We start from the raw sequence: 25,388 nt of genomic DNA on the forward strand, positions 1-25,388 counted from the left end.
AGAGATTATTTCCAATCCGACAATCCCAGAGATCGTTTCCCACTCCATGATCCCACACGATGATTTCCCACACGATGATCCCAGAGATCTTTTCCCAGAGGTTTTTCCCACCTCATGACCCCAGAGATCTTTTCCCAGAGGTTTTTCCCACCCCACAATCCCAGAGGTTTTTCCCACCCGATGATCCCAGAGATCTTTTCCCAGAGGTTTTTCCCACCCCACAATCCCAGAGGTTTTTCCCACCCCATGACCCCAGAGCTTTTCCCCGGTGCGGTCCCGCGGCACCGCCGGCCCCGACCGCCTCCAGCCCTCCGCGCTCTCCTCGCCCCTCACCCCGCTCACCCCGCACCCCCATCCCACAGATTTTTGGGATCCTCCCGCCCTTTCGGCATCCTCCCCACACCCCAAATCCCCCCCAAATCGCTGTCGCAAAGCCGGCCGCGCTTGGCGGCGCTTGCCGACAGCCGGCGGCGCTGTGCGGCGGGCGGGGAGCGGCGCTCGGCGGGGAGCGGGGCCGCACCGGGCCGCACCGGGCCGCACCGGGGCCGGGGCTCGGCGCCATGAAGCTGACCACCCAGGCTTACTGCAAGATGGTGCTGCACGGCGCCAAGTACCCGCACTGCGCCGTCAACGGGCTGCTGGTGGCCGAGCGGCCGCCGGCGCCGCGGCCGCCGCAGCCCGCGCTGTTCGTGGATTGCATCCCGCTCTTCCACGGCACGCTGGCGCTCGCCCCCATGCTGGAGGTGGCCCTGACCCTGGTGAGGTGTTCCCGCAGGGGTGAGGGGTGTGCGGAGGGGTGCTGGCAGCGGTTTGGGGGGTGCAGGGAGGTGCCGGGCAGGGCAGGGTGGGGAAATGCTCCAAAAATTCGGGGAATTCTGCTGGGACACCTGGGGGTGCTCACCTGGAGAGGAGAAGGCTCCAGGGAGAGCTCAGAGCCCTGCCAGGGCCTAAAGGGGCTCCAGGAGAGCTGGAGAGGGACTGGGGACAAGGATGGAGGGACAGGACACAGGGAATGGCTCCCACTGCCAGGGAGTGGATTTAGATGGGATTTTGGGCAGGAATTGTTCCCTGTGAGGGTGGGTAGACCCTGGCACAGGTGCCCAGAGCAGCTGGGGCTGCCCTTGGATCCCTGGCAGTGCCCAGGGCCAGGCTGGACAGGGCTGGGAGCACCCTGGGACAGTGGAAGATGGAATGGAATGAGCCCCTCCAACCCAAACCATCCCATGATTGTGAGCAAAAGAAGATCTATCCCTTCTTTATACTGTTAAAAATAACAAATTTCTGGTTCCTCCAGAGTGGTCTTTAATGTCTCCTTCAGGGTTTTTCATCCCAGTAAAGATTTTATTTGGAAACAAATTCCAGTTTCTCAGAAATCAATTCCAGTTTTCTCCAGCTGAGATGATGCCATGGCAGTGTTGACATCGTTGTGGAGCCTAAAATGATGAAATGCAGCCAGAGGCACAGGACAGGAGCTGAGCCTGAGCCCTGACCAGTTAGTTTTACCATAAAACACGCCAAAATTATCATTTGAAATCTATATACAGCAGTGTGAGAGCAGCAGAGCACTGTGTGTTTCCATTACATCAGGATTAAATGTCATTCCACAGGGTCTGTGGCACTGAATTTTGGTAAGCTTTAGGCCTTCAGTGCAGCTTTTTAGTGTAGATCTTGCAGCAGGATCAGATTATTAGGAAATAAATCCTGTTTCTTGCAACATCTGCAGGAAGAAAATTATCCCAGAGCCAAAGCAGGGACTTCCAAACTTTAAGGCTTTGCCTCCTAAAACTTTAGGGGGGGTCCAAGGAATGCAAAAACCCCAAACAGCACCTCCAGAGGGTGGTTGGGCACTGAATTCCCCAGGGAATGTTCACATTCCCAAGGTCCCAGAGCTCCAGGAGCGTTTGGACAGCGCTGCCAGGCACGGGGAGGGATTTTGGTCTGTTGGATTGATGATCCTTGAGGGTCCTCCCAGCTCAGGACATTCCAGGATCCTCTGATTTCCCGAGATTCCGAGCTCCAGAGGGCAGAGCAGCCACTCCCGTGTTTAATTTGCACTCTGAGATCCTTTCCCAAGCCAGAGTCATGAAGAAAAAGTGAATTAAGTTGCACTCGAGCCTCTGAATTTCTCTGCTAATTGATGTGGTTTTACAACCACAGCTCCAAAAAGGAGAAACCGAGGAGCACTTCCCTCTCCTGGAACGGCACTCAGCTCCTCCTCCTCCTTTTCCTCCTCCTCCTCCTCCTCTCAGGGTTTTCCAGCCCTGGTGGCTGCAGCAAACCAAAACCACTTTGGATTTTTCCTTGGCAGGACTGGATGTGACTAAAAATATTTCTCCCATTAAAAATATTCTTAACATTAAAAATATTTCCTACCATTAAAAATATTTATGACATTGAAAATATTCCTAATACTAAAAATATTTCTACCATTAAAAATATTTCTAACATTAAAAATATTTCTAACATTTAAAATATTTCTAATATTTCTAACAGGAACTAATTGCTGTAGGATACCTGTTGGATCAGTGCTGAGCTTGGAAATTACAGCTGGAAACAGCTTTCATTCCAAAATGAGATATTTTTTCTCCCCCTTTGTTCTATGCAGAAGCAAATTTTAATTACCAGTTAGGAAAGTGAGAACTTAAAATCATTCTCTTCTTTCTTTTCAAGACAATTTTTGGTAGGGAGCAAAAATGGATTTAGGACTGTGGTTTTTCATTTTTAAATTGATGGAGTTGGGTTTTTTTTTAATAATTATTATTAATTTTACTGCCTGGGCTGCTGGCTCTAATGCCAAGCTTTCAAACCACTAACAATTAAAACCAGAGTCCTAAGCCCTCAAAATGGGTTTGGAATTGAAACAGCAGCTCTTGCAGGGCTGCACAGCTTTTTTTTTTTTTGTCACTTAAATCCATGTCATCCCTTGGATTATTCTCATGGCTGCTTTGTTTGGTTGGTTCTGCAGTCTAATACAATAATTATTGCTGAAAATGAGATTGATTTGACTCCCAGGATGCCACAGGTCAGCACCAGATGTATTTTTGGAGGCCTTTTTAATAGAGCTGGGGAGGGTTTTTTGAGGCCATGCTCTCTAGGGACTGCAAAGGAAGATTCTAGCTGCTTCCTCCCCTTCTGTCTTTGTATTTTGCTGACTTGATACCCTCAATTCTAATAAAAAACATCATATATATATAGATACCATGTATATATATATAGAGATAGATATTTTCAAAGTCAGACTCAGCAGGAGGAATCCAGCTCCAGTTTAAAGCAGCAAGAGCAGCAGTGTTTCAATGCATTTAATTAAAAAGCAACAACCAACAAAACTACCTAAGTTTAAATCAAAAAATTGTCTAAATTATATGCCAAAAGTACATCTGGTTAAGCATTTACATAGAAATATTAAATAAGGAAGAAGTCTCAAAGGAAAACAATTTTATCTCAGTTGAAAAGCTGCTAAATGGGACAAACTTCTGCCTCACATTCACCTTTCACCTCCAGCTTTGGTTTTCTAATGAAGGCCCCAAATGGTGGCATTTTCCCCTAGAAATGGGACATCAGAAGTAAAACCTTTCTGCAAGGACAGGGCAGCATTCTCTAAACTGCCTTGGCAGGTGAGCACTGACAGAAAATTGTCCCAGCCCTTGGTGGGTGAGACCCAAACCCTCTCCAGGCTGAGTTTAATTGTCCTGTCACTGGGATTTAGGCCAGGCTTTGAGACAGCTCCTTGCTCTTTTGCTCCATTTGGTTAATGCTTCCCATCATCCTCCAAATGCTCTGCTGGGTTTCTCCATCCCAGCTCAATCAGCCCAACTGTGAGCACTCCCACAACCAGACAGAAATATGGATTTATTTCAAGAACCCCGTGGCAGAGATGGAGCAACACTGCTTTATTTACAGGACAGCCATGAGATTTCCTTCATCCTGAGTTGTTTTATTATTTTTTTTCTTGATCCTGGAGGGGTTTTTTCCCTAGGATTCACTGTTGCCATTGCTTTTCCAGATTGATTCCTGGTGCAAGGAGAACAGCTACGTGATAGCTGGATATTACCAGGCGAACGAACGCGTGAAAGATGCCAGGTGTGTTGGGCCAATATTTCCTTCTGTTTGCTCTTTTAGCTCGTACCTTGGACTCTGCCAGCAGCAATCATCCCCATAAATCAGGCGTGTGTGATTCACTCTGACAACTGTCAGCTGCTTCCACATTGTCTCCGTGGGGCTGCGGGATGTGGCCTTTGGTCAGGTGCAGAAAGTCCTGGCTTTGCAGAATCCCTGCTCTCCTCCCGTGGCTGCTATAAAAGGCCACTCTTTGAACGAGTGCCAGCTTCTTGAATTGCAGTTGTCAGGGAAAAAGCCAAAATCTGCAGAGTGTTTGCTCGTGCAGTATGGATCTTGGAAAGTCTGGCGAATCCCAGGATCTTATGGAAAGTCAGGAGTGACCTGATTCTTTCTAAATTTCTTCATCGTGGCTGAGTTTTTTCAGAGCAGTTTTTTACGTGGTAAAGAAGTGGAAGATGATGTCAGTCAGGCAGTGATAGCTCTTATTTATCACTTCTTTTCCTCAGGATTAGTCATTTTTTTTCCCTGCTGGCTGACTCAGATTACTCACTAAACAATAAGGAACCTTCCTGTGGAGCCACAATTTAATTTTAGATCTGTGTATTCCATGTTTTCCCCTCTATCTGTTGGACAAATCCAGGATTGGGACTAATTAAAATAAGAGTAACTTGTTTAAAGTATTATGACCCATCCCTGGAAGTGTCCAAGGTTGGATGGGGTGTGGAGCAACCTGAGACAGTGGAAGGTGTCCCACCCATGGCAGGGGATGGAATGAGAGGACCTTTAAGGTCTCTCCCAACCCAAACCATTCCATGATGCTCTGATTCCAGTTATTTGTTAATGTCTATTCAGACTCAGTTATGCTTTTTAAGGAACACTTGTGACTTCTAAGGTGTCTAGCAGGGATAAAAGCATTATTTGTCCTTTCCTTGTAAATCTGCACACATTTTTAAGGAGAAGTTGCATTTTTTTCTCTTTGAGGTTTTGAAAGAATGTCACAGGCTTGATGGTTTTTTGAAAGTTCGGTTTGATTTCTGAAGATAACTGGCACCACACAGAGATTGTCAATGGCACCACATTAAGTGGCACCACATAGAGATTGTCACCTTTGAAACGTGGGAAAGGTTGTCAAAGGTTATCTGATTTTGGACAAGTTTTCAGTGCAGACTGGGGAGAAAACTCAGTCTCACGTCTCTCTGAGCTCGTTTCCTGCTGCTTTCAGCTGAAAGTGGTGGCTCCCATCACTCAGTTCCTTTTCCTTTCTGCTCCAGCCCAAACCAGGTTGCAGAGAAAGTGGCCTCCAGGATTGCCGAGGGTTTCACGGACACTGCGCTCATCATGGTAAAGAACTTCCTTCCCCCCACCCCGCTGTGTGTTCTGACCCTGCTGCTGGAGCAGGGAAATGCTGTTCTCTGGCTGCTTTCAGGAGGAATTCAGTTTCTCTTCCTCTCCAAAATGCTCTGGGGAGGAGATGCAATGAGCAGTGAAGTACGGTGTAAATCCACAGAGAGACTGTGGTGAGCTCTCTGCCACCTCAGGAGAACTGGTGGCTTTCTCTACGTGTTCAGGCAGCAATTTCTGGCTCCAGCCCACCTCGTGCAACTTAAATTCTTACATTTAATGTCACAAACCGGGCTTTGCCTCCTCACTGCTGTGACAAAGGACATTGGCAGCTTACATTTGGCAGTTGGAGGGTAAAACGGTGGGTGGGTGTAAGATGTCCTGTTTTTACAAACTGATTTTGGGTTTATTTCCTCTCTTGGGATGCTGAGGAGGAGACTGAGGTGCTGTTTCCATGTCCCACCCCAGGTTGACAACACCAAGTTCACCATGGAGTGTGTGGAGCCTGCCATCCACGTGTACGAGCTGCACGAGAACAAGTGGAGGTGCAAGGACCCCCACGTGTGAGTGAACCACGAATTCCACGGGCTTTGGGGAAGAACAGGCTGTCCCTGGGAGGATGCTGCAGCCTGGCTGAATTCAGAGCTTTTCTGTGGTGATTCCTATAAGTTTCTCTGGGTCTGGATTGAAGGCACTTGAGATGATAGTTCATGTTCAGACTCAGGTGTTTATTATTTCTTATCAGTGAAACAGTCTCACAACCATGAGTCCTGCAGCCTTTCATTAGCCAGGCACAAAATGGCTAACTATCTCTTGTTACAAGGTCTTTTAAGACTAAACTATCCAGTTAAGATATGACACCTAAATTATTTTCCCTTTTAACCCAATAACTGATCCCTGGAAGTCTGCAATGCAGACTTTTCTGTCCAATTACAAAACATCACCCAAACCCATGAAGAGGAAGGAAGAAGAAGGTAAAGAACAACAACCAGCCTCCACCCTAAAACCTCCATCTTGCTTCATATTTATTTCTATATTCTAAAACCCCAAACTTAAAGTTTTCTACCCTGTGCTATTACACACTTCTAACCAGCTCCACACCCATCATCCCACTACTACCAATTAATTTTGGAAGCCTTCTCCACGGCCTCAGGTCAAATGCAGTGTTCTCTTATAAGCACAGAAAGTTAAAAACCCTCAGCATCCAAGATTCCAATTGCTGCCTGGTTCTTTTCCATCCTAGTGACTTCTGTGAAGACTGGACCGAAGCCCAGCGCATCGCTGCCTCCCTGCTGGACAGCAAGTCCTACGAGACACTGGTGGATTTCGATAATCACCTGGATGACATCCGCAACGACTGGACAAACCCCGAGATCAACAAAGCTGTGCTGCACCTCTGCTAGGAGGGATCCTCCTGACTAATCCATGGGCATTCCCACTCTGTACTGAAGAGAGAAAAATGCTATTTTTGAATGTAAATAGAATTAATATTCAGTACCTTGTGTGGAAAGCTGACTGATTAAAGAGGAGTGGCCTGTCCCGTGGCGCGGTGCTGTGTCCGTAAAGCCACGGGATGTTGGTGGTGACATTCCCTGGAAGAGCTGCCAGCTGTCACTTCCAGCTGTCCTCGTGGACACCATCCCACTTGTAGTGAATGTTGCTATTCCTTGGAAACCAGAACTGCTTCTGCTTGGCCCCCACTGTTCCTGTTACAAAGTTTTGACTTCAGCTTTTCTAATCTTTAGAGAGGTTACTTTTTAATGATTTCTGGAAGTACCTTTCCAAAAAAAAAAAATCAATGCTGTCCTCAGGTGAGAGATTTTAAGGGCAAATAGATCGAATGGGAGGTGAATGGTTTCTTCTGGCCTGGGTTGGAATTGTAACTCTCTTGGCACAGTAAAATGCAAACTGCTGAGGATGTTCCATGCTCATGTGTCACCTGTTTTGCAGTGCTTTAGCATGACAGAGAGTTTTAAAGCAGTATTTCTAAATAATCTGGTGATTCCTGCTCTCCATGGGCTTGGCAAGCACAGTTACTGCTTGAATATGTTAAACCCAAAGTAAATGATTTATAAAAAGGACTGGAAGCACACTGCTGAGTTTGAATCTGCAGTTGGAGTCTACAGTAGTGAAATGCTTTATTAATTTGGTGCATTTTGTGGGGGGAGTTAATCAGCAGATCTCATTTTCCACATGATCCAAGTACATGGAATCAGGGAGCCTGGGTACAGCCTAGTTCAGCTTGCCTTGTCTTTCCCATTAATATTTATTTCCAAGGAGAAGTTTCCTGGACAATGCAGCTTTATACCAGCCTGGAAGAGCTCTTTGTTGCCTCTCTCCTAACTGTAGTTAAACACAGCCTCAACCCGCAACAATTCCTCCAGATTTCCTTCCCTTCCTGCTCAGAAATGTTGTCACAAGGAAGATCCAAATATCCACAAAATGTCCGCCTCTCTCCAATCTTAGAATTAAAATCACAGCAAAGTTTGGGTTGGAAGGGGCTCAAAGATCATCTCATTCCACGGGCAGGGACACCTTCCCCACCAGCAGGTTGCTCCAAGCCCCATCCAACCTGGGCTAATTTTAAAAATGGAATTGTCAGAACCTCACAATTTTGAGTCAATAAGCCCAAGTTTTCCTCCTGGTCTTGGAGAGGGATGGGGCAAGGCTAAAATCCCATTTGCAGCAGGGAATAGACCCTGGATGCCCCCAGGCTGTGGAGTTCCCTGCATTTGAGATTCCCCAGGGCCATGGGATGGGGTGGGAGGGAGGAGAGGAAGCTTTGGGCACTTTGGTTTTTGTCTCCCTGCTGTGCACGGGTGAGGTGTGATTTCCAAAGAGGTTGGAACGGAGTCAAGAACCTTCCCTAGGCTGAGTCAGGCTTGCAGAGAGGGAAATGTTTTCACTTGTTGACTGAAAACATGTATTTAGCTCCCCAAACCAGTGAGATAACACATTCCAGTGGCTGCTCCACTCCATATCTGTAGGAAAAGATTTCCCTGGAGCAGAATGCAAAGCACCCAGGCTGCAGGAAGAGGACTTTGTACAAACAGCCAGCGAAATCCAAGGTATTGTTCCAGAGGCAGATCCTTATCTTAGCCAGATTCCTGGTGTGGGGTTGTCAGAAGGAGCTGCTGGGTCTCCTGAGCCGCAGGAAATGTGTTTCTTGTTCTTTGTAACAGCATCTCCTAATCAAGCTTTGATCATAAATATGCAAATTCAGGCTAATCCTGCTCCCCCTGTTAGGCGGTTTGTCTCCTCAGTGTGTAACTTGCTGGAATATTCCCTGTGACTAACCTGGGACACGCTGCTGGAAGGGGAGCAGCTTTTAGTGCTTTGTCTTCCCCTTTTTTTAATCTTCTCTTTGCTTTCAAACGAGGATTTTTTGCCACCAGCAGAAGCCCAGGCTGGCTTTAAGCAAAGAGGACAAACCTGCAGATCTTATCTCCCCTGGCCTATTTGCATTGAAGGCTGGACAAAAGCAGCAATTCCATAAATCCAGGCAGCCACCGTGGCTCTCCTGGAAGAATGAGGAAGCTGCAGGGCTCAGGGAAGGCTGTGTTCCCCTCTCCTGCTGATGTGCCTGGAGCAAATGCTGTTCCTGGCTGGTTGATCCTCTGGATTCAGGGCAGGAATTCGAGGTAATTCCTTTTAAAACTTCAGGGGGAGGAAATCTTGGGGAAGGCATCTCTCCCTGAGAGCTGGGAAGGCAGCGCTGGGAATGTGTGTCCTGCTCTTTTGGTTTGTTAGCACTTAATGACTTCCAGGATTAACTTTTTTTCTCCCTGTCCACCAAAATTTGGAGATTTGGCGTTTGCCTGCCCAGATGTTTTTTTACCTCCCAACTTTTTACCTCATCCACACGACCTGAAGCACTTGGAAAAAAAAGGATTTCTGAATAGTTTGGGTGGGAAAAGATCTTGAAATCATCTCATTCTACCCCCTGCCATGGGCAGGGACACCTTCCACTATACCAGGGTGCTCCAAGCCCTGTCCAGCCTGGCCTTGGGCATTTCCAGGGATCCAGGATCAGCCACAGCTGCTCTGGGCACCCTGTGCCAGGGCTTGCCCACCCTGCCAGGGAACAATTCCTTCCCATCTAAACCCGCCCTCTGGCAGTGGGAAGCCATTCCCTGTGTCCTGTCCCTCCATCCCTTGTGCTTCTCCAGCTCTCCTGGAGCTCCTTTAGGCCCTGGGAGGGCTCTGAGCTCTCTCTGGATCCTTCTCTCCATGTGAGCACCCCCAGCTCTGCCAGCCTGTGGGATTCTCTTTTCCCCACACAACCCAATTTTCCAGAACAGTGACAAACATCCCCACAGACAGATGGGTGACAGGAGCCACAGAATCCCTGCCCAGCTGCTCTGGGGCACTCACAGGTGAGGTCCCTGCTCCCAGGGAATGCCAGGTCCCACATTCTCCCTGAGCTCATCACTCTGTGTGTCCTTACGAGGATCTGGGGAAGTTTTTTCCCCATCCAGCAAGCAAAGCAGCCTGCTGCTGGCATTTTCCCTCTTCCCATCTGCTCCTGGGATGTTCCCTCCCCGAGGAAAGTGAGCAGAGATGTAACAGCTCCAGTTCTTGGAGCCGATGCAGGAGCAGGTGAGTGGTTCAGAGATCACCTGGCACAGCTGGAGCCAGGAGCAGACAGATGTGCAGAGCCCACCCCAGCCGTGAGAGGCGGCTCCCTGCCCCCAAGAATTCCTCCAGCGAGTGGCAGGCGAGGAGAGGCGACGGTGACAGATGCAGGAAGCAGTGCCCGGTCTCTCTGCTCCCTGGCTCCGAGCCTAATCGCTGCACTCCGAGCTGGAGATGCCGGAGGAGGAGGGCACTGCCAGGGAGAGCCGCGATGATGCTAATGGAGGAGGCTGTTAGCGGGGTGGGCTTGCGGCTGAGTGCAGCCTGGAAAATGGCCTCGAGGGGAAATGTGCTCGGTTCGTGAGCTCTGCTGCTCGTTTGGGTGGAATTCAGCTCCTGGAGCCGAGCTGGGGCACCCACACGAGCTGGTCCCGGTTAGGCTGCTCCCCTCCCATCCTGCCCAGGCTCTGCTATTCCCAGCTGAGCTTGAGCACCTCCACACATCCCAGTCCTGCAGCACAACCCCCTCCTCGCTTCCCCCAGCGCCCTGAGCCAGCCCTCCCGCAGCCGGCAGCGCTTTCTGTGCGCCCAAGGAGCCGCTGAGGGCTTTATCGATTTCCCTTTTTTATTTTTTTTCACTGTCGCTTTTAGACCACATTTTCACCCAGCCTTCTCCTTCGAAAGTCCACCCCAGCTGCATCCCTTCCTCTTGGTTTCCAGAGGCACATTCGGAGAGGACGGACACGGGGGGCTGGCAAGGGGGGACAGCGCTCCTGCGTGTGGCACTTCCAGCCTGCCGGAGCTGGGATGAGGGAAGCAGGGAACTCTGCTCTTAGGAACACCCGGTAGGTGGGCTGGGGGTGAGGGGTCACTCCGGGAGCCTTTCCAGGCAGGGATGCTCGGGCTGCAGCTCCAGCGGGATGCGGGCAGGATCCGTGCCAGGCACGGCCCTCTCTGCGCACGGCCAGCCCGCCAAGGCCGCCGCCCTTCCTAGAAATGCACCCTGGAGCTTAAAAGATGGACCTAATTGAAAAACTCTATCGAGGTTGTAGCAGCAGGGGATAAAAGGGAAAGCTGGGCCCAGATTAACCTGGAGCTCAGCGAGCCGGGAAGCGCGGCAGCCGTGGCCAGGTCCCTGAGCCAATTCCCGGCCTGAATCCATGCTGGGGCAGAGGTGCTTTGTTCTGGATGCAGGAGCTCTGTGCCTCAGGTATGTCCTCGCTCCCCACTTCCCTCCCGACCCCCTCTCCTGCCCCATCCCGCTGGATTTTCTCCGGGGGTTCTTCCAGCCCACGCGGTTCCTGCCGCTGTCTCGCTCTGCCGGTCCTGCCAAGAGCCCGTGCTTGGGGAGTGCTGGAGCTGCTCCAGTTCCCCTGGAGCCTGCATCTTCAGCTGCCTCCTCGTGACATCCTCCTCCCTCCCTCCCCACGCCTGGCATCCCCTCCGGGGGCTGCTCGCCAGCCCTGGTGACTCTGGATCTCCGGGAGGGAATTTCTTCTCCACTCCCAGCACTGGTTGCCACTTCCAGCTCTGGCAAGCCCTGGGCAGGACCTTCCAGCAGCCCCTTTCTGGGGCAGCCCCAGAGCCAGGCTGGGAGCAGCCCTTTCTTTCCCAGAAGGGCCGGGGGCAGGAGGGGACAGGTGGCCTCGTTGCTCCGTTAGCACGGAGCCGGGGTGACGTGTCACCTGCGTTAGCACACTCTGGCACTCTGTGACCCAGAAAGCTGCTTCCTCCCCCTCCCTGCTGGAAGGGGAGCCCAGCTGGTGTTTGCAGGAGCAGCTCCTGAAGGCAGCCAGCAGAGCTGCTCCGGGCTCTCCAGCCAAAGCTTTTCTTGTGGCCAGTGTTTGCACAACGCGTCCCTTGTCCCTGCGGTTCCTCTGGCGCCTGGGAAGCAGCAGCTCTCCCTGCCCTTCCCCCAGAGGGAATTTGAGAGGCCGCCCTCCATGCTCACCTCCCAGCAGGGCTTCAGCCCCGGGCCAGGATGGAGCAGGAGGGTTGGGAAGCACAGGAAGAGGAGCAGCCCAGTACCAAAGGGGCACAGCAGGACTGGAAACCAGCAAGTGTCCACCTCAGGGGACATCCAGGCTCTGGCCAGCTCTGCAAGGACAATCTTCCCATAGGGAGTGAAGGTGGCTCCATACCCACCCACCCCCTGAGCCCACCCTCTCCCTCCCCTGGCCAGCTGGCTCTTGGTGGGCTTTGGCCACTTGCCCTGGCGTGATGCTCAGCAAGTCACAGCTCAGAGCCTCGTGACAGGAACCAGGAGCTCCTGGAAGGGATGTGACCCTGGAAAGGGCATGTTGAGCCCACTGGGCTGCTCCTGTTCCTGGCACTCAGCTCACCCAGCAGTGACCAGGGCCCCACACCAGGGGGGCTCCAGGCCATTCCCAGTCACCTCAAGGTGCACAGCCCCCAATTTTAAACCTTCACAAAGGTTTTTGCTTTGTTCACCAGCCCTGGGGAGGACAGGAAGGGGTGTTTGACGCTGTGTTTGTGCCTATCAGGTGTCAGCAGAGCAGCTGGAGCTGTGCTGCACCCGCAGAACTAACCACAGGTATTTTAGCAGCCTGGTGTTTATGTTTCCCATCCCTGCTGCAGCAAGACAATCGCTTTTTGTCACTGTTGAAGCAACAACTGCTGCTCCAGGCCAGGCTAATTCCAGCCCTCGTGGGTTTGGGGCTGTTTGTTCTGACCCAGCAGCTGCAAACAGGTTGTTTTGGAGACAGGCAGTAAAACAGCTCAAGGTGGAGGCAGGATTTGTGCTGCTCTGACTGGATTTGTGATCACTCTGACTGGAGTGATCCCTGGCTCCATGGGATGCTGCCTGCTCTGAGTTTGGGATGGGATCCCGAAACATCAGGTTTGCCAGGCTCTGCTTCAGGACTTGTCTCTAAGTCTTAGATTTAGCAGCTGAACAGGTGAAAAAATCCACATAAACCAATTAATTTGTCAGTTTTCTGGGGGTAAAAAGGGAGCTGTGGGGTGCAAACATCTCTGCCTGGGACTGTGCCCGCAGCTGGAGCTGCAGCCTTGTCCCTGTGCCTGGAGCTCTGCAATAACTCAGTTATTTGACAAATCAGAGGAGTCAGGTCGGGAAGGAAATCAGCTCTTCCCAGGTTTCTGATTTTCATCAGACATGGCAGGACCAAACCAGCAGAAAGTGGAGCAAAACCACCCGTTTGCTCTCCCTGCTGCCCTTCACATCCATCCCAAACCGCTGGGGTCAGCTCTCTCCTGATTCAGGGGGAAGTTCCAAGCTCCCCTTCCCTTCCAGCGCCGTCTCCCGCAGCCGGGGGTGTTTGATGTGCGCCCGGCGTTCCCTGCGTTCGGACCGCTGCTTTTCACCGCGCCTGAAAAGGAGCCTGAGAGGCGCGGGGCCTCGCCTCTTAATTGCGGAGGAGGGCGAACATGGAAAAGCCTCTGGCTGCTGTTAATGCAGGCGAAGGCGGCTGCTCCGGAGGCACAGCCTTCCCCCGGGCATCCTCCCGGCGGGGTGGGACCCGGCCCGGAGCGCTCATCCCGGGAACGGTGAGCAACCCTTCCCGCTGCCAGGCTGGCTCTGGGGCTGGGAAGGGGAAAAGATCCTTCCTGCAAGCTGGAGAAGGTGGAGGTGCTCCCAGAGGTTGACATCAGGACCTCAGGGATGCCGGTGGCTGGGTGTGGACACTCACTGGCCCTGTCGGGGCACTTGGTAGCCCTCAGGCTGCTCGTAGGGATGTTGGATGCCCGGGGGCTTTGCCGGCAGCCCAGGGCACTCATTCCCCCATCTCTCTCTCGGCTCTGGACTGCCTTGTGCAGCGGGGTGAGAGTAAAGCAGCGTTCCCTCATCACCCAAGGGCTTTGCTGGGCACGGATGGGCTCGGAGCGGGGGCTGGATGGGAGGAGCCGGGGCCCCGCTAACCTCATTAACCGGGTTCCAACCAACCCCGCCAAACCCAAAGCCGGCCGGCTGCCACCTCCTGCCGCCCTCCTCCCGAGGGATCCCCCGTGCCAGCCTCCGGCACCCGGGAGCGGCCGGCGGCGCTGGGAGGTGGGATGCGACCGCGGGCATCGCCCCTCCGGACACCGGGTAAGTGCCACCCCCTCGGCGCCCCGGCTTTGTCCCTTCTTCCCCTTCCCAGTGCACGCTCCGAGTGTCCCCCCTGGGCGGGCGGCTCGGTCCCCGCTCCAGTGACGCCTGCCATGAGTGTCTGGGGCTTTTTGGAGCGTGAACTCGTCGGGATGCAAACGTTTCTTCGGCCTGGTGCTGGCACACGGGAGCGAAGTTGGGAGCCCCAGCAGCGGGAATCCCACTGGAATGCTGGCTGGGGGAGTTCTCCACCCGAATTCTGGAGCTGGAATCTGGCCCTTATCCATGGGGAGGGGGCTGCTGTGTCCTCTGCAAGGGTTTGGCCACAGGGGGTGATCCCAGAGGATGAGATCCCAGAGGATGGAGACCCCCTGTGCACAGAGCTGGCTGTCCCCAGCAGGACCCTGCTCTGTCCCTGAGTGGTGTGAGCCACCAGCAGGTGCCAAAACCCACAGGATTTGCCTCAGAACAGATTTCTTGATATTTGGGCGGCCTCCAGGAGGGCTGCAAAGTGAGGTCCTGGGGAGGACTCCACTCCCCAGCCCTAGGAGGGGGAGGTCACAGCTCAGGCTGCACCTGGGGAACTGATAAAAATACAGAGTTAAAAGCAGAGATAGCAAATTTTCACTTCCCCTCACTGGCTGCTGCCAACTCCCCTCAGAGCTTCTTGGAAAGGCAGAGGTCAGGAGGGGGAGCAGAGGCTTTCCTTGGCTCTCTGTGTGGCCCAGAGCTTGGAAGAGCCAAAATGAGTCACTGACCCTCATCCCAATAAGCTTTTCCCAGCAGCTGTGGGAGGAGGGGTGAAGATTTCCCAATAAAGGGATTTTTTTTTTTTTTTTTGCCGAAAAAATTGTCAGCATCTTGAAAAAATGGTGTCCCTCAGTGGGAATTATCCATCTAAAAGCTCTGGGGACATCAGGGATGCCCAAGAGGAGCAGGATAATGTGGATTCCAGCAGTGCATCCCAGCAGCTGCTCCAGCTCAACCCGAGGGAGGCAGCTCTGGGATCACACCGGGGAAACAGAGAAATTGTGGGGTTTTCTCTGCAAGAACCATCCTAAAACCAACCCAATTCCACCTGCTCCCAACCTTCAAATCCTGAAATATTTTCAGCCCAGACCCCAGGGGTGGAGAAGCTAGGATGGGACCACTCAGCCAGCACCAGGCTCCTTCTCCACCCTCCCAAAAAGTTCTTTCTGGACCTCATCGGGCCAGATTGAGTCACCCAAGTGCCGTGACATCAGCGGTGGTTTTGCGAGCGAGCAGCCGCGTTTCCTGTGGCTCCTGTAGACACAGACACGCAGGGAGAGATGTGAGCTCTCAGCTCCTGCTCCTTCCTCCCCCCAGGATCGCTTCCCTCAGCCCTCTCCTCTCTTCCCCAGCGCCAGCGGGCAGGGCCGGCGGCGGAGCTGGAGAGCTGGATCCCGCTGAGAGGATGAAAACATGGGGCTCAGGTTATCCTGCCTGAAAGGTGAGTTTGGGGCAGGGCTTTGTGGTGCTCCCTGAAGGCACCTGAGGGATGGTTGTACCCTCAGGAGATTCAGGTGTGGGCGGGTTTGGTGGAGTTTGGGAATGTGGTGGAATTTCTGAATTCCCACCTGTTGTGCCTGGATCACCCCAAAGAGGATTTTCCCAGCTTTATTTTCCCAGTCCTGTGCTTGTCCTGCACCCTTTGCTCTGGAGAATCCATGGGTTCAATAAATCAGGTGGGTTTCCTCAAAGGCAGGAAAGGGCTGCTCAGGGACACGTGGGTGGGATGCAGGGCTCAGCCCAGAGCCTGGCTCCCAGCTTCCAGGCTGGCCCTGAGCATCCCTCACCGCTCCACTCTCCCCAGGGACACTCCAACCAGGAGCTTCTTCCCCAAGTTGAATTTTCTTAATGGATTTAGGCTGGGAATGGCGTCAGGGATGTCTGCACAGGGGCAAAGCTTTTAGTGCTGCTGGCCTGGCAGGGCGAGGGCTGGATATGGCATCTCCCATTAGCTCTGCATCCCTCTGACTCCTGCTAATCCTCCTTGGGGTCGTTAGGGATGGGGCTTAATGAGGATCCCTCTGCAGGATGCAGGGCTGGCTCTTCCCAAGCCCAGATTCTGTGGGATTCTGCTTGTGATGGGCACAGAGTTGGATGCATCACCCAAAAATGAGCTCTGCCCCCTCTCTGCCTCAGGGAGGTTGGGAGGGAGTGGTCGAGGGGATTTGGGGTCCTCACAACCCCCCCTGTCCCTCTTCAGTTATCCCCTGTTACTCAGGGGATAACTGAAGAGTGGAAGCAAGCAGCCAAGGAATCCCAATCCTGCCCCAAATCCAGGACAAAGCCCCGAAATATTCCCCCATGCTTCCAGACCCCTCTGATCAGCTTGGAGCCTGGAATAAAAGAAAAGACCCTCCCCCTTTTCCAGCTCCCTTACATAAGGCAGGGCTTTATCCTTAATTAAAAAGAGATTAAAAATATCAGTGTCTGTCCCCTCCAGGCATTTTCTTGCTTGGGAAGAGCTGAAACCTCCCTGGATGCTGCCTGTGCCGCACGGGGCTTTTCTCCTGATTAAAAAAGCAGATTAAAGCAATCTGCTCCCCTCAGAGGGGGTGGGCTGGGCAGGTGGTCGAGGGAGGGGGGGGAATCCACCTCTGAAACCCCCCAAAATCCAAGGTGGATCCAGGGGAGGAGATGTGAGGATGCTCTGGATTCCCCAGTGGCTCCTAAAGGGCTGGCGCAGAGGAGGGCGGGGAGCTGGGGGCTGCTGCAGCCCGGTGCCTGATCTCCTTTTACCCCCCAAATGTCCCCAGGCCTGAAGATGTGTGTGAGCAGCGGGAACGGCGGCGAGGGGACCTCGAGGGCGGGACAGAAGCACCTGCACGTGCCCTCCATCATCGTCACACCTCCCACGCCCACGGGCACCGCGCTGGCCCGGCGTGGGGAGGGCCCCTCACCCTGCAGCCCGTGCTGAGAGGGGACACGGGGGACACCCGGCCCGGCAGGACCTGTCCTCGCTCCGTCGGGATGGAGCCACAGCCCCCAGGGCACGGCTGCATCTGCCAGGGACACGCGGGGCACCCACGCGGGTGGGTGTGGACACCAGGGACTGGGGTTTGTCCCTTTTCCTGACAGCGCCGGGGAGGGGGCATCCCGCCACGGTGAATAAAACCTCTGGGGCTCCGCACCCCCAGCTCGGCTGTGTCAGCACGGGGAGGGTGGGTGCATCCCAAAAACACCCCAGCACCACCCCGGTGCCTGGTGGGGGCCAAAAGTGGGGTCTCCACCTCTCCAGGGGGGATTGAAGGATCCATTTCAGCAAACAGCAGCGGGAAAATGAACTCGGCGTTGTCACCTGCATCCCGCCGGATCGGCCGCATCCCGGCAGGGAGCCGGGGGCGATGCTTCCCGCGGAGCGGCGGCACCGGAGCCGGCGGGAGAGGCGGGAGTGTGAAAGCAGATGGAAATTTAATTTTTTAATGACAGCAGCAGATGGCAAAAGACACGCGAGGGGAGGCGCAGCGTGGGGGAGACGCTCCTGGAGCGCCCAGCACGTGCCGGCGGCACCGGGGGCTGCTCCGGGAACGGGGCTCGGGGACCCTCCCGGTGCCACCCATGGCGGGGGTGGGCTGGGGGGTCCCCAGGGCTTGGCACCCACCCCAGGATGGGAGTAACGCTCATCCCAAGGGTCGTGGATGCTCCATGGGTGGTCCCAGGGCTGAGCCTGAGGTGGTTTTGGAGGGGACTGGGGAGAGGTGGATTCGTCTGGTGGGGAGGGGGTTTCCATGGGAACTTGCAAATGGGATGCAGCCCCCACCCCAAAATCATCCAGAAACCACTTGGCTGAACTGGGTGTGGGGAGGGGGTGGATGGATGGATGGATGGAGGGATGGATGGATGGAGGGATGGATGGATGGAGGGATGGATGGATGGAGGGATAGGTGGGTGGATGGGGAACAGAGGAAAGGGACAGGTGAGTATTGGCAGGTGCCTGAGCATGGGTGTCTGAACAGAGGCCACTGAACAGATAGATGGACAGTGCTGCCGGTGTGTGCACAGGAGGGCGGCTGCTGGGACCTGGGTACAGCCCAGGGGCAGCCACACACAGTCCGTGTCACCCATCACGGCCCGTGTCACCCATTGCGATCCGTGTCACCCATCACGGCCCGTGTCACCCATCGCGGCCCGTGTCACCCATCGCGGTCCGTGTCACCCATCACGGCCCGTGTCACCCATCGCGGTCCGTGTCACCCATCGCGGTCCGTGTCACCCATCGCGGCCCGTGTCACCCATCGCGGTCCGTGTCACCCATCACGGCCCGTGTCACCCATCGCGGTCCGTGTCACCCATCGCGGTCCGTGTCACCCATCGCGGCCCGTGTCACCCATCGCGGTCCGTGTCACCCATCACGGCCCGTGTCACCCATCGCGGCCCGTGTCACCCATCACGGCCCGTGTCACCCATCGCGGTCCGTGTCACCCATCACGGCCCGTGTCACCCATCGCGGCCCGTGTCACCCATCACGGCCCGTGTCACCCATCGTGGTCCGTGTCACCCATCGCGGCCCGGGGGTCGCGGGGACCCGCAAGCGCTCCCGCGGGGCTCTGACGCTCCCGGCCGCCAGGGGGCGGCAGCAGCGGGCTCCGCCACTCCCTCGGCGCCCCGGCAACAAGTGCCGAGCGCTGATTGGCCGAGTGCCCGCGGGGAGCGCCGCGATTGGTCCTCGTGCCCCCATCCGGACCTCCCCCCGCGGGGCCGCGGCCAGAGCGCGCCGCGAGCAGTACAGCCAATCAGAGAGGCGTGCGCTACGGCAACAGAAGATGCAACCAATCAGCGTGCTCCGCGCCGCGTCAGGCCCCGCCTACCCTCGAAGACCGCGAAAACGCGCCGGGCAGCAGGGGCGGGAGGTGGTGGGCGGGGCCTGGAGGCTGCGCAGCCAATAGAGAGCGAGGGAGGGCTCGGCCTGGGGGCTGCGCAGCCAATAGGGAGCGAGGGCGGGCTCGGCCCCGGCCCGGTCCCGGTTTGGCTGCCCCGGGCCCATGGAGCCGGCCGAGGTGGAGTTCCTGGCCGAGAAGGAGCTGGTGACGATCGTGCCCAACTTCAGCCTTGACCGGATTCACCTCATTGGGGTCGGCGGGGCCGGCCGGGCCGGGCTGAGGGGGCTGGAACGGGCCTGGGGCACTGGGGACACGGCCTGGGGTGACCGGGAACGAGTCCGGGCGGCTTATGGGGGCTGGGTGGGTCTTGGGGTCAGGGTTTGGGTCTGGGGAATGGGGTTTTAGGGATTGGGATTGAGGTGCAGGAGCTGGGGGAGTGAGGGAGAGAAGCTGGGGGGATGAGGGTGGGTTTCAGGGGATTGGGGTGGGTCTGGGGGGATTGGGAACAGGGGAGGAGATGGGGGATGGATTCGGGATGGAGGGATTCGGGAATGACAGGCAGAGGGTTGGGAGAAGAGGCAGCGCAGCCCCCAGGAGGTTTTGAGGGGGCTGTGCTGTCCCCCACATCTCAGGGGGTTTGTGCAGCCCCTGAGCCCGGCTGGGAGTGTCCGGCTGTCCTGGGGGCTGACCAGAACCTGGGGAGCCTCTGGGAGCTGCACGTCCAGGGAGATGGAGTTTGTAACTCCTGTGAAACACCTTAGAATAGAAAATGAAACGAGAGGGGGAAATGCAGGATAAAATGTTTGACTCAGGCTTTTCCAGATCCTCTGGAAACTCTCACCACATTAGCAGACAAGTTCTGTGCAGTCCAAGCCCTGGTTGTTGGCCGCCTCTCATCCTTAATTTGTTTTCCAGGGAGATCTGGGTCCCTTCAATCCTGGTTTGCCAGTGGAAGTGCCTGTGTGGTTGGCCATTAATCTGAAGCAGAGGCAGAAGTGTCGGCTCATTCCCCCAGAATGGATGGATGTTGGTGAGGATGGAGGCTCTGGCTTCAGCTCTGGCCTTCAATGGGCACAGTGGAAACATGAAATTAAAAGTAATCTGGTTTTCACCATTAGTGGGGAGCTTAATTCGGAAACACAAAGCAGCTGAGACAGAAGGATCTCATGTCCCACCACTGGAATTCTTTATTTGCTCTGAGGGTGGTGAGGCTTGTTCAGAAGAATCTTTAGGGACTTTGGGTCACAGAATCTCTGAATTTTTTGGGTTGGAAAAGACCTCCAACCTCATCAGCTTGTGCCCACCTTGTCACCAGCCCAGAGCACTGAGTGCCACCTCCAGGGATGGGGACTCCAAACCTCCCTGGGCAGCCCCTTCCAGTGTTTAACTCCCTTTCAGTCCAGGAATTCTGATGTCCAACCTGAACCTCCCCTGGCAAAACCTGAGGCTGTTTCCTCTCATCCTGTCACTAATTCTTGGGCAAATCTCTGTGAGGAGGGAGACCTTGGAGGCATCCATGTCCCTTGTGTGCCTCCTCACAGGAGCCTTTTCCTGCCCTCACCTCCCTGGAGGCTTGGACACTGAGCTGATCCTACAGAAACAGTTGGATTTCTCTAGGAAGGGGGAAAAACACCTGGAGCATTGAAAGCCTGGCAAGAGCTGAGCATCCCTGGTTGTGTTTTAGGGAAACTGGAGGAAATCCGGGATCAGGAGCGGAAAGAGGACACCTTCACTCCAATGCCCAGTCCCTACTACATGGAGCTCACCAAGCTGCTGCTGAACTAGTGAGTAGGAGCTGAGCTGGGCCATTTTCCACCCCACTTGGTGTGAGCACGGAGGATTTTTCAAGCTTTGCTTGGCAGCAGCCCCGCAGGGCAGTGGGGAAAGGGAGAGTGGAGGGAGGGTTCATCCCTCAGCCTGCCAAGATTTCGCAGCAGCACTTCCCTGATGGTGACTCTGCCTCTCAGGAACTTGGGGATGGCTCCTTCCGTGGCCTCATAATTGGGGCTGTGCTGCTTTATTGAGCAGCAGCTCAGCGTGGAGGCCTGGAGGAGCCGCAGCGCGTTCCACGGCTGCAATCTGTTCAGCAGCCTCCAGCCTCCAGGCTCCTGCCTTGGCTCTCCTTCAGGAGGAAAGCTCCTCTTCCCTCAGCCTGGGAAGCAGGAGGCCGGGGATATTCCGAGCCTGAGCTCCTGCCTGCTGAGGCATTTCACTTGTAAAATCTGCTGGCTGGTATTTGTCTCGGCGAGGGCTCTGCTGACTTTTTAAGCCCTCGATTAAGCAGGGTGGGCATTCCAGCTCTGGCTTTTCCCTCTGGAGAGGAGGTTCCTGGCGTGCTGCTCCTTCCCAGCACGCTCCAGCAGCCCTGACAGCTCTGTCCCTGCGCATCCATCCTGTCTCCCAGCTCCTTATGGCAGCGCTGAGTGGCCTTCATGGGGTGATGTGGCACATCCCATCCTGTCCTTCCAGCTTACTTCTCCCTGTTGGAGCCCCAGGAGCCCCGAGCTGGGAATTTCATCCTGCCTGAGCCCTTGGATTCCCCAGTTGGCTGTGACTTTGGCCGGGTTTGGGACCCTCTGTGCGCCTCGTACCAGCTGGGCAATTAAAGAGCAGAAGGATTCTAGTGACAGCCAGCTGCTGCATTGGAGCTGAGCATTCCTGGGGAAAGAACCCATCCCAGAAATGCCAGCAGGACAAGGAGCAGAGAGGATTTTAGTGTGGAGCAGCAGGTTTTTAGCAAACCGTCCTGCAAGGCTCAGGGTGGGGTGAGGTGGTGACAGCACCACTGGGTGACACTACCACTGGGTGACACCACCGCTGGGTGACACCACCACTCAGTGGCATAACCACACAGCCCTCAGAGCCTGCCCTGAGCCTGCCCTCCCTTTCCCTGCCCCAGTGCCTCTGACAACATCCCCAGGGCGGACGAGATCCGGACGCTGGTGAAGGACACGTGGGACACGCGCATGGCCAAGCTGCGCCTGTCCGCCGACAGCTTCGTGCGGCAGCAGGAGGCTCACGCCAAGGTGGGCCAGCACCCCCTCCCAGCAGGGATCCGGGGTGCTGAGGGGTGAGGGATGAGCTGCTGGGGAAAAGCTGGCTTGGGGCATGCTTGTCCTGGGTTGTGGGTGTGTTACTGGGGAGCTGGAGGTGTGCGTTAAACCTTGTGCCCCTGGGCAGCTGCCTGGGCCTTGTGGGAGGCAGAGGAGTCATGGGATGGCTTGGGTTGGCTCTTGGAGGTCTCGTTCCACCCCTTTGCACACTTCCCACTAGACCAGGCAGCTGCAAGCCCCATCCAGCTTGTCCTTGAACACTCCCAGGCATGGGGAATGCTCTTGTAATGGTGCTCGGGTGCTTCTCTTGCCCAGGGCTGGCAGCTGGGTCAGTCCAAAGGCAACTGTGGGCTGTGAGCTGCTTCCCGAGTACCTTGTCTTCCCAGATCCTGTTATTTCCCCTTTTAGCTGGATAACTTAACCCTGATGGAGATCAACACCACTGGGACTTTCCTTACCCAGGCCTTGGATCACATGTACAAGCTCCGGACTAACCTCCAGCCTGGCGAGGGCTCCCACTCCCAGGAGTTCTGACAGGGAGCTGGGAAGGAGCTGCTTCATCTGAGCCACCCCCACCTCCCTGCAGGGACCTGCCAGCCCTCAAATGTCCCCTCAGGGCCAGGTGGGAATTGCTCTAGAGCTGCTGGGGCATCTCCAGAGCCTAGGTGCAGGGGCTTTCCCTCCCTCCCCCAGGGGTTTTTATTCTCCCTCTTGGGGTTGTCCCCACCCCTTTTGGGGCACTTTTTCCCTCCCACCATTTTTGTCACCCCCCCAAACCGACACCCAGATTCCCCAAAACACAACTTTATTCACAGCCCAGCCCTGTCCATGTCCCCTCCCCACCCTACAGGGGGGTCCCAGTGTCACCTCCCGCCCCCGGGAGTCCCACTCTCCTGTCCCTCTCTCCTTCCCCTATTTACAGCTCTGGGATGTGGCACCGTGAGTGACACAGGACATGGGGCGAGCTTGGGGACATCAGCTCTGTGTCACTCTGTCCTGTCTGTGTGTCTTCCCCCTTGGAGTCACTCTGTCCTGTCCTTGTCCCGGTCCAGGTTCCCCCCACTCTCCCAGCACGAAGAGCAGGGCGATGCCACTGTCCCCATGTCCCCTCGGGGCACAAAGAGCAGGGCGATGCCACTGTCCCCATGTCCCCTCGGGGCTCCTCCTCGCCCCCTCGGGGTTGGATGTGCCGGCTCGGTGAGCTCGGAGCTCCCGGAGCAGCTCTGGCCCCAGCGGCTGCAGCTGAGCGGCTTCTCCCCGGTGACTCTGGGCGGATCTCTCGGGTTGTACTTCAGCGAGGGAACTTCTGAGGGCAGCACAGGCCACACACTGCCTTGAAAGCCATAAATTTCGAGGCGGTGCTTCCATGGATTTTCTCAGAGCCTTGGGGAAAAAAAAAAAAAATAGAAAAAAGAGAAAGAAGAGAAGATGTGCCGGCAATGAGGTGTCTGCTGGGGAGATCAGCTGGGAAGCAGATCCATCTGCTCTTTGGAGAAGGACAAAAGAAAATGGTTTTCCCTCTCAGATGCCAGGCTGTGGGGAAATACCAGAATATCAACCATCTTTATTTTTGTAATATTTGGCGTTTTAATCTGAAGCTGTCTGTAATAAAATTAAAAAAAAAAAAAAAGATAATAAAAAAATAATTGCAGCTGAAGAACGGCATCAAATGAATCCTGGGCTGTGTCACAAACAATGCTTGGAAAATCCTGCAGCTCCCCTTTGGCTCCAGCCCTGTTTCCCTGCGGCAGAGAGACAGGCAAGGGCAGGATCCTGGAGGGATTCAAGGGAGGATCCAGGCGGGATCTAGGGCAGGATTCAGGGCAGGATCTAGGACAGCATCCAGGCAGGATCTAGGGCAGGATTCAGGAAGGATCTGGGGCAGGATCCAAGTTGGATTCAGGCAGGATCCAGGCGGGTTTCAGGGCAGGATCCTGGCAGGGTCCAGGGCAGGATCCTGACAGGATCTAGGGTAGGATCCGGGGCAGGATTCACGCAGGATCCAGGACAGGATTCAAGCAGGATCCAGGCAGAATCCAGGACAGGATCCAGGACAGGATTCAAGCAGGATCTAGACAGGATCCAGGCGGATCCAGGCGGGTTCTGGCCGGAGCAGGGCTGTGCTGATGGCAGCTCTCATTATTCCCGGTGCCCGAGGGTGCCAGGCTGCCGGCGCTGCCCTTCCCCGAGCATCTGGGCCGGGCTCCCGCTGCCATCTGTGCCCTGCCTGCCCGGGCTGTGCCCCGCGGGGCTGGCACGGCGGGGAGGATGGCAGGAATGACGGCAGGAGCTGCCGGGAATGCTCGGAGCAGGGCTGCCTTCCCAAGGGAGAAAGGATTCCTTGCCGTCGTTGTGGAAGAGTTTATTTGGGGTTTTTTTGGGGATGTTTTCAGGAATTACAGCAATATATTCATAAATACCTAATTACTACAGTCAACAAATAATATATTACATTACAATTAATTCCAACAAGGTACACTTTGAACATGTTTAGGGTTGGGTTTTTCTCCTTTTTTGGCTTTTTTTTTGTTTTCTTTCACAGCATCCAGCCTGCCCCCAGCAGGCTCTGCCTTCCTCTCCTTCCTCCCAGCCCTTCCAGGCTCTGGCACAGCTGCTCCTCCAGCAATTCTGCTCGGACACAAATGCTCACCACAACCCCGGGGCGGGGGGAAAATCGGTCCAAAAACCCTGAATGCAGGCTGGTGAGGAGGGAAAGGCAGCACAGGAGCTGCTACAAAGCGAGGCTGCATCCCAGCCAGGCTCCTCAGCACGGCGAGGGATAAATTGCCAATGATTTTCCATCCCTGGCTTCTCCCCCTCCCTCTGCCACGGCACACAGGAAGGGAAAGGAGCGAATTTCGCCGTGTTAGAATTCCCTTCGAAGCCCGGAGTTGGCAGCAGCGAGGCCAGAGGCTGGCGAGGCAATTGGGGATTTAAAAAAGATTAAACTAATTTCTGTCACAAGGGCATTTTGCTTTTTAATCTCGCCCAGCTTTTTTTTATTTGGTGAAGCCAATGAGAGAGCAGGGAGCAGGGGGGGCGTGGGGGGGTTAATGCTTTCCTTTGCCGGCGCAACGAGGGAATTTAAAGCAGGAAGCAGAGGTCACCTTTTCCCGGAGATGTGAGCTGGTCTCGTGGCGAATTAAAAACAATTTCTAATAAATAATTAAAAAATAACAATCAAATAAAAAGGCTCCCCCGGGGGAGGGGAGGCGGGGCACATGCAAGTGGCTAAAAATGGCACCAAGCGTGACCCTGGTGGCACCAGGACATCCCTGCCCGCCTGCGGGCACAGCTCCACACGGATTGTCCCCAAAGTGCCACCAAGAGACCTCACAGGACCCACTCTCCCTGTGCCCAAACTGCCTTAGAGCCGCTCTGATTGTCTTGGTATTTTTTGGGGGGGGACAAGGACACCCCAGTGCCACCCACCCCTCAACCCTC

General features: G+C 55.0%; 2 protein-coding genes and 1 long non-coding RNA gene across 4 annotated transcripts; all 3 read left to right on the top strand.

Annotated features, from left to right (window-relative positions):
• Nucleotides 1-490: 490 nt before the first annotated feature.
• On the top strand, nt 491-7,318 carry EMC8 (ER membrane protein complex subunit 8). Its single transcript, XM_059857470.1, has 5 exons — nt 491-758; nt 4,004-4,080; nt 5,331-5,400; nt 5,869-5,963; nt 6,644-7,318. The coding sequence occupies exons 1-5, from the start codon at nt 561-563 to the stop codon at nt 6,801-6,803; spliced, it is 600 nt and encodes a 199-aa protein (XP_059713453.1). The 5' UTR covers nt 491-560; the 3' UTR covers nt 6,804-7,318.
• Nucleotides 7,319-14,056: 6,738 nt separating this feature from the next.
• Nucleotides 14,057-17,201, top strand: LOC132332836 (uncharacterized). Its single transcript, XR_009487995.1, has 2 exons — nt 14,057-15,515; nt 16,828-17,201. It is a non-coding gene; the product is annotated as an uncharacterized LOC132332836 (long non-coding RNA).
• Nucleotides 17,202-18,986: 1,785 nt separating this feature from the next.
• GINS2 (GINS complex subunit 2) lies at nt 18,987-23,604 on the top strand. 2 transcript variants are annotated; one of them, XM_059857471.1, is made up of 5 exons: nt 18,987-19,143; nt 19,807-19,921; nt 20,576-20,675; nt 21,791-21,917; nt 22,353-23,604. In XM_059857471.1, exons 1-5 carry the CDS (start codon nt 19,054-19,056, stop codon nt 22,476-22,478), a joined length of 558 nt encoding a protein of 185 aa, XP_059713454.1. In that variant the 5' UTR covers nt 18,987-19,053; the 3' UTR covers nt 22,479-23,604. The 2 variants fall into 2 exon arrangements, with proteins under 2 accessions (XP_059713454.1, XP_059713456.1); XM_059857473.1 differs by having other exon boundaries at nt 19,012-19,143; nt 22,407-23,604.
• The last annotated feature ends 1,784 nt before the right edge of the window (nt 23,605-25,388 follow it).

This window comes from Haemorhous mexicanus, chromosome 12, assembly GCF_027477595.1.
Source record: "Haemorhous mexicanus isolate bHaeMex1 chromosome 12, bHaeMex1.pri, whole genome shotgun sequence".
NCBI lineage: Eukaryota > Metazoa > Chordata > Aves > Passeriformes > Fringillidae > Haemorhous > Haemorhous mexicanus.